Source organism: Anarhichas minor, unplaced genomic scaffold (assembly GCF_050575085.1).
Source record: "Anarhichas minor isolate MPS153535 unplaced genomic scaffold, ASM5057508v1 ptg000012l, whole genome shotgun sequence".
Classification (NCBI taxonomy): domain Eukaryota; kingdom Metazoa; phylum Chordata; class Actinopteri; order Perciformes; family Anarhichadidae; genus Anarhichas; species Anarhichas minor.
Window position 1 is genome coordinate 2062501 of NW_027466458.1, and position 8964 is coordinate 2071464.

At 43.2% G+C, this 8964-nt stretch overlaps 1 protein-coding gene across 1 annotated transcript in view; it reads left to right on the top strand.

The window, feature by feature from the left end:
- The window catches only part of palm3 (paralemmin 3), a 29496-nt gene extending 26477 nt beyond the window's left edge, over nt 1–3019 (top strand). The window contains exons 6-8 of the mRNA XM_076090734.1: nt 223–253; nt 947–994; nt 2008–3019. Coding sequence (XP_075946849.1) covers nt 223–253; nt 947–994; nt 2008–2948 — 1020 coding nt within the window. The 3' untranslated portion in view covers nt 2949–3019. The remainder of the gene's footprint in view (nt 1–222; nt 254–946; nt 995–2007) is intronic.
- The last annotated feature ends 5945 nt before the right edge of the window (nt 3020–8964 follow it).

Consider the following 8964-nt stretch of genomic DNA (forward strand, 5'->3'; position numbering starts at 1 on the left):
TGAGAGACCACAGTGGACACATTAACTATTACAGTGCAGTCCTTCCTGGTTACAGCGTTGGATGTCTACCGAGTCAACACGAGGACAGATATGTCTGTTTCCTTGAAGCCTGTGTGATGTTCCAGTATTTCAAACACGCCAGAGGTTCAGGCCACACAACAAACTGTTTCACCATTTCAGTCACAGTAAATTGAATCCTTCCACTGTTCCTCTCACCAACAGGAGGCCGTGAAAAAAGCAGAGGCTGGAGCAGGTAAGTGGGATCAGATCCACTTTTTGGTGCAGAGAAATCATACAATTACAGTGGACATTTCAGAAAATTGCATCTCCATTAGCTTTTTATTTATTTATTTTTAGCAGAGAAAGTGATAAATCGATGCAGATTTCCCTCCTTGTAAGAGTCAACACGATGATTTTAAAGCAATCTGACAAGCTCATTATGTAACTGTGTGCAGAGCGAAGCATCGCTGTCCTCTTTCGACACACTATTCTGTCCAATACATGTCAACCCTGCAACGCTTTGTCCCGTTAAACACCGCTGTGTGCAGACAGGCTGCTACCACAGCTGCTCTTACCTAATTACATCAGCACGTATTCATTACATTTCATTTGTTTAATGCATATTTTTTTTTTCTGTCTTTCCTTGCATTGAAAAAATCTTGGACTAAAGAAAAAGTCACACATTCTTAGTTTTATCATCTTCTAATGTTACTTTGGCAAGAAGCGCAGGTGTGTTGATTAAGCCCTGTTTTTAGTGGGGACCTCATAATACAGTGACAGGTGCATCTTAGTTTGAATATTTTGATTTAAAGGCATACTTATGATGTTGTTTTCTGGGAAATTAGGGCTCCATCTTGTCGTAATTCATGATCTCTGTACTGCATGTCTGACTGAAAAACACGGCTGCCAGTAATAAATATATATATCTTTTTATTTTCTTGCTCAGAAATGGTCCAAGATGCTGTCATGCAGAACGGTGAAAACAATGGCTCGGGTGGGTACGCAGTTGACTCGTGTGTCGTAAAATGCACACAGAAACAAGTCCTGCGCACATTGAACCACATCTGGATTCTCATTGATGTCAACATCTGTCTCTCTCATCCCTTTGAACCTGAAAATATCTTGTCTTATTGTAAATTCTTATCCATTCACCATCTCACCCTGACCCCTCAAAGTCCATGAAACCCCCTTATAGAAATGCGTTTCTGTATGCATGGCATATACTAAGAAATTAGCATCACAAAGGAAGGAGGGGCGCATACCTGCACTTCACAAAAAGTTCATACATGCTGCGAATGAATATTTACGCATGTTAAATAAGATTGCGCATGTATATTTATGCAAAGCGGCACTCAAGGGCATACGTCGCATTTTTAGAAGGCAGCGGGGACGTGGACAGCTGCTGAAGTGGACAAGAGACTTCTGAGAAGTAAATAGTGTTTAAATCAAGCTGTGCAGTCTAAACTTAAAGACCCTATCTATATCTAATGCATGCTCTTTGTTCTGCTGCTAGTTTATCTGCCGCTCACTGTTGTGTCTAACTTCTTCTCATCGCTCATGATTTACCCTTAAAATTCATATCGTATTTTTTTTTTTCTCTCATTACGGTACAATAAATATCCACTCCTTCTGCTCTGTGATAAATAAAAGCCTTCATTCATTAGGCTGCACTTCATGGCCTGTAGCTAAAGCAGTGCTACCCTTTATTAGCTTCTGCATTGTGTAATGTGTGGAGATTAATAGGTGGCAGAGCCTTTTGTTAACTGCATAACGACAACTAAATTGGCTGTATTGAGCACTGACATAGACTCTAGTTGCAATCAAGTCCCGGTGCATCCACACAATGAAGGCTAATAATCAGCGTAAATGACAGTGTGGTGTATTGATTGCAAATTCACTCAGCCTCATCGAAATGCATCAAGCAGCAATAACGTTTCTAATTAATGCCATTGTGCATAAATCTCCTCCTTAACTCACAGTGACGTTTACTTGGTGTTTTGTCTTCAGATGAAGCGAAGACAAAAAGCACCCCGCTGGGTGAAACTGCGGCTGTCCTGACCAATGGCGAAGCAGACACCGATCACGACACTCGGGCCTCCACTAACGGACCAGTAGAAGCCTCCGGGGGCGGCATGAAATCGGAGCCTGGGTTGAGCTTGGGCGTTTCTGAGGCGGAGCCTAGTCAGGTTCCAAATGTCAACTTTAATGAGGAGGAGGAGGGGGGGATTCTGGTGATGAGAGCAGAGCGTGTGATCATCACAGAGGACGGAGATGATGTACCTGAGGATCTTACACACCAGCAGGAGACCATGCAGACAGAGGCAGCAGGCCAAGAGGGAGGGGAGGCTGAGGAGGGGGAAGTAAAAACAGAGGCAGCTCCAGAAACCTTCACACAACAAGAGAAGAGTGAGGCGACTGAACCCGCTGCAGAGGAACAATGGGCAACCGGAGATGGAGACTCGCAGGGCGGCGTGGAGAAGAACAGAGACGGAGAGAGAAAATCCGAAGGAGGGGACAAGGATTCGGAAGGCCCGACCTCTGCGCAGGTGCAGTCCCCAGCCGGTGCCCTAGAGGGCACTGCAGTGGCTTCGGTGCCGGTCTACTCCGAGGCGCAACCCGCCGCTCTCGCCCCCGAGCTGGAGGCAGAGGGTGAAGCTGCGACGTCACCAGAGGGAGCCGAGGCGGCACTGAAAGCCCAAGTCCCTGCCGCGCCGCCTGGACAGTTCCAGGAGGTGCCCCTGGCTGATCCCCAGGAGAGCCAGAGGACCGTGGCCAGGCCGGGGGAGCGGGAACCCCTCCTGTCCCAGGCAAAGGCCAACAACGCCCAAGCAGAGCCAGCAGCAGCAGCCTCCGCCAGCACAGAGACTTACAGCTCGGCCAGGGCCGGCCATGGAGAGGAGGCCGAGGCACCCAAACACAAAGCCTGCCATTGCTGCTCTGTCATGTAGATGCCCCTCACTGTACATTCACCTCCTCTCTCCCTCCTCCTCCTCAGTCTCTCTGCTCTTCAACTCCACACACACTCCTCCCCTCGTCTCTTTGTTTCACACCCTGTATTCTAATTGGCCCACAATCTACTTCCCTCTCCACCTACTCTCTGCCCTCACTCCGTGTATTCATCTTGAAACTTCCTTAATCCCACTCTTGAGTTTTGATACTCTGAGAGGAAGTGAGCTCTCTCCAATGTGAAGACAGGTGGGAGGTGTGGACCGGACTGTGTTTAAGTGCCTTGAGGAGCTCTCTACCCGGAACTACTCTTTTTAAATTCTCTTCTTCTAGTAGCTGCAATTGAGCGAAAATAACAGACTGTATTATTTTATACTGTTGTATCCACATGTGTAATTCATGAGGTCATTTTCATAATCTAAATATGAGATTTTACGTCACAAGATCTGGAGAGTTTCAGAGAGGAAATTCTTCTTATTTCATGATTTTAAAGCTGAATTATTTTATGGATTTTGATCTTTTATTAGAGATGCTTTTAATCCAAGTATAGGGCCTGAACATTTTTTGTTCACAGTTTTTGACAATACACAGACTAATAGTATGAAATGGTGTAATTTATAAACAGCGAGCACCACTGAATATTTTGTGGGACGTTGCCAGTTTTAAAAGAGATTATTTTGAGATGCCTGAAAGTATGAATTTTGTATTTTTACCAGATGTGCCTTTGAAAGCAGGGCTCCAGAGCTCCTGACATAGCTCTGTGCATGGATGTATAAACCGCATACAGAAACACTTGGCATTGAGCTTTGAAATGATTGATGAATGATTTAATGATTAAACTGACATTTGTGATAAGTTGCTTGATGTACTCGATGCTCCCAAAACAACAACATTGCACCATGCAAAAACAAACACCCTGGATAATGTTTAACCATTTGATTCGCAATGTTATTTATGTATTAGTCCTAACCCAGGGACAGCTGGGTATTTGTCTACCCATGCAGTTTTAGTTGTTTTAAATGTTCCCCTGAATGGAAAAAGAGAACTAACGGGATGTTCCGCAAAAAGGAGAGGGATCACTGGGACTGAACTAATGAGATGATGCACCTGGTGTTTCCTGCAACAAGTCTCTCAAATCCATGTCCAAGTCCATGGAGCTTTATAATACAAATTCCGCCATGAAAACCGCAGTGCGAGGGAGACGTATGAATTTAACAGTGTGCATTAGGTTTCATAGTGATTTAAAGAAACGGTACGCATATTGAAGTTGTAGCTTTTGAGCCAATAAGATTCAAACGGTTTTAGCGCATGCTGTCTTCAATATGTGAGTTACAGTGAACTCACTACAATGTTCCATGTAATACGATTAACAAAAGTGTGAATAATCAGGGATCACAGTCTTCAAATAGTATTATAGAATTTATTTTTACTGTCACAGAGAACACAGGTGGACTTTGCGCTCAGTATTGTGAAACTTTTTTTTTTTTTTTTTTTTTTGGATGTCACTATAACACTAAACGATCACCACTTCCAGACAGACGCTGCAGTGTCGCTGAGTAAAGAGGCCCTTGATTTCAACAAGCAGAGCCATGTTTGCTGTGTGCGCCATCGCTGTCCTGTGCTTGATGCCTGTGGGCCATGCAGCTCCTCTGGACTGTAAACGCCTGGTTCAGCCTTTGGGTCAAATGGATCCCGGTCACTTGGAGGGCAGATGGGCTCTAGTTGCAGACAGTCTGAAATTCATCGACGCTGGGCAAGTTTTTCGAACCTTCGACAGCGTAAGTGTTGATTTCCACAACTCGACTTACACCCAAGCCAATCGTGATGGTGACCAGTGCCACTACCGGTCCCAGAATATCTTCATAGAGGGCCCGAACTTTGACATCAAGGTTGGGGAGTCAATTAACCTCAGGGGGACCTTCTTACATACATCCTGTTCGGACTGTGTGAATGTGCTGACATTCACCATGGATTCACCAACTCGAAACACAACGGAATTGTGCCTGTTCAGCAGGAGGAGGCAGTTGGACCGGAAGGAGCTGGAGGAGTTCCGGGCTCAGGTGGAGTGTTTGAACATGCCTCAACATGTTGAGCTGGATCCGACCAAGGAGCTTTGTCCGGACCAGTCCCGCCACAGCCAATCAGACTGAGGAGAAAAAGACTTTGGTGCATGATATCTACTCGCTTGTCAATAAAGTGGATGTGGATCTATATACAGTGTCTGTGATTGCTTTTAGGCAGATGGTTAAAAGTGAATGTGATATTTCGTGAATAATCAGAAAAGCCTGCAAAATATGTACACACAGTTTTATGTTTTGTGCGCTCAGTTCATCCCCTCCATGTGTATTTATCGCAATGCGCAATTTTCTAAAATACCATAACAAAACAACTGGTGTTTTTTCCCCACTTTATTTAAATTACCAGTATGTGCCAGTCCGACTGATAGAGACACCAGTGTGAACAATGAGTGGTACGAAAATGGTCCTTTATTCCACAGTCACTAAATCCACAGGTGGATATTGGGATATTTTCAATCAGAATATATGATTTGACAGATAACAGATTTGAGACATGTTTGCCGTATTAGCAACCGTTCTATGCTTGATGTCGGTGAGCCATGCAGCTCCTCTGGCCTACATTACATATTAATAATAATACATAATACAAATAAAAAAACAAGTGTATTTGTTAATAATATACTGTAGGAGTCGGGTATGACCCATTTCGTACACCCTTTTTTGTCACTTCCGGTAATTGAGTAGCGTGTTGTTGGGGATAGCAATGGGGATATCGAGAGGAGGTGAGAGAGGGAGTCTTACCTTTGTACACCAAGGAGAATGCATGTTTGAACTTTATCAATGTGTGTTATTCAGCACAAAGTTAGATTGTTGTCTACAAATAAAACTACAAACTCAGCCCCTGGAATCCGTGAATCATATAATGCCAGCGCATCCGCAGGTTAGTATCCCCTACTCAGCTTCTCGGTGACTCATTTTAAGTTGCCGATAGTTATATACCTTTTATCAAAGGTGTGGAAATGTGTGCGTACATTGTTGTAATGATACTTTTACTGCAGTAAAGGATCATTTCCACCACTGCTTACTGATCTGATAGAAGCAAAATTATTATTATTAATAATAATAATAATAATAATAATAATAACTAAGTATTATTGTTATTAGTATTATCAGTTAGCAGTTTAATTTGTAAATAATATATTTTTATTAAAGATGTGGATATGTATTTCTACATATTTGTGTAAGTTGTTGTACTGGTACTTGTACTGCCGTAGAGGATCTAAGTACCACTGCTTACTGGTCTGATAGGATCAATAATAATAGTAGTAGTAATAATAAAGTTAGTATTTTGATTATTAATCGTATACCTTTTATCAGTATATTTATGTATCAATAGGAAGAGGAAGGGATCTTGTCTTCCATCTATCTTGATGTGTATTTGACAACACCTCCTCATACCCAAAGGACAAAATGTATTTGATGTGTTTATGTTTTGATTTGCTTGTTGGTGAATATTTTTCATTTCTACAGTACAAGTATGTTAAATCAGATATTGTGATCACCCTAAATTAACAAAGATATCCTGCAACAAAATGTTAAAATACAGCTTTTATCCATGACCAATTCATGATCTTATTTCCCCTCAATGTGTGCGAATGTTTCAGATCATGAGCACGACTTTAATCTGAAATTCAATTTTACTTTGTTAAAGTGTCTCGAAATATTCCATCATTTCACAATCGCCGAATCGACTTTGCCCTCTGGCATGGACGGAGTTGCAAAACTGGAGGTTTCTGATCCAACTAAGTATTTGGACACACAGTAAAACAGAGAGTAAACATCTTCACCACTATGCATGTACACAATATAACAGTTTGTATGACTTCAGTATGCAGATATGTGTTTGCTTGGGTGTGCCAAAGCTCCCATTCCTTCACTTCCAGAGCAGTGTCTCAGACAGCTAAATGTGAATGAAGACAAATTTATTTCAAATCAGACAAGAACATTTGACCTGCCAAGCTGTGAGTGGAGATCTATTGCAACTCCATTCCATTTGAAGCAGTTGTAAACCTAATGGTCCATACTTTAACGACCAGTTGGTTGCAATATGTCAAACTATTTTTAAGTCCTTCAGAGATCCTCCACTCAGATTCATACTGATCGCAATACTACGTTACCACAGGTGAAAGAGATCCAACCGTAAACCCCCACCGTAGACGAAAGATAGTCAGCGAGTAATACGATATTATTTAATTTCACAATCACAGAATCCACAGGTTTAAAAAAGAGGACTCTGCTCTCTGGTGTTTTCTGTATTGTGAAACTGGAGGTTTCTGAAACAACTATAAAACCAGCCGGACGTCTTCACCGGCCACATTCTCCGTCTACTGAAACACTGACTGCCCTCAAACAAAAATGTATTTTGCTGTGTGCGCCATCACTCTCCTCTGCCTGATGTCTGTGAGCCGTGCGGCTCCTCTGGCCTGCGAGGACTCGGTCCGGCCTCCGGATCGACTGGATCCTCGCCAGCTGGCGGGAAGATGGGCTATGGTCGCAGGCAGTCTGAACCATCTCCCATTACTGGAGCGGTTCAAGCAGAGAGACAGCGCCTCCGTGAACTTCTCCAACAGCACCAGTGACACTGCCGTTTCCTACTCTAGCAGCATCCGTTTGGACGGCACGTGCCTGCATCACTCCTACAACATCTCCCTGAAAGGCGGCCGATTCACCTACGATGGGACACACGAAAGCAACCTCACTATGAACTTCGTCCGCACATCCTGCCGAGACTGCACGCTGATGCGCATGAACGTGGAGTCCGGGAAGAGGCAGCACTTGTACCTGTTCAGCAGGAGGAGGGAGGTGGATCAGGAGGAGATGGAGGAGTTCAGGGCTCAGGTGGAGTGTCTGAACATGCCTCCGCCTGTCGTGATGGATCCTACCAAGGAGCTTTGTCCAGATGAGACACCAAACTGAAGAGAAAACATAGGGACAAAACAATTGAGAGACCGTGTATGTCACTATCAGTGTCGGTTTTGTGAAGATCTTAAATTGCCTTTCTCTGTTGTATGTTTCTAAATTTTCATGGAAACCACCACATCTGTATTTCTTACTTTTAAACTTCAAATAAATTCATTTTTCGAATCCTAATCTTGACTTTCACCCAATGCATTATGATATCCACTGAGCTTATTCACCCGACAGACTGTATAGTCTGCATGACATGACTTGAGTGTCACAAGAGGATGGTGCTGCAGAGATTGCATTCTTCCTTTTAGAGAAACAGAGATCATTTACAGGATGCATAACTGAAATTTGGCTAAGGTAAAGAAGGCTTACTTACTTGGTCTTGATTGAGAAAAGGCACAGAAAAAGATACTCCACTTGTTCATTAGATGAATGAAGGCCACTCATGATTGGGTAATAGTTGCAAAAAGGTGGGGACCACTGCTAGACGGAGAGGGATACGCATGAGGAATGGCAGAAAACATGCAAAATAAACTGAAATGGCTCCTTTAAAACGTATCTTGGAATTCAGTTTTAATCACTCCAATTCATTTCTCTCAGTTCTGGCACGTGTCAAAGAGGGATCTTTGTTAACTGAGCGTGAACCCAGAAGGCATCACATTCTCCCCTTGGTTACTGTTACTACCCGCTGTCAACCTTTTCCATCCTTACACAGAACAGAAGCAGTTTCCAGTGATAACGGGGGCTGAGTTCACAATCAAAATTCTTTTGTAATTTGAAACAGCATGTCTTCAATTTCACACTGCAGTAAACAAAAGCAGGTTTCTCCCTTCTAGCCAACAACCATGGGTGGTCTATGTGCAACTTTAATTCACAGAAAGCACTGTTCTCTGTTTCATGAATCTAAAGACGGAAGAGACATTTTGACTAGTAGAAGCACAGGTGTTACAAATAACAGTAACGACGGCTCTGTTCTATTCAAGCGAGAGCGACAGTGAGACAGCATGCGCAACTCGAGTGCGATGCTAACTTC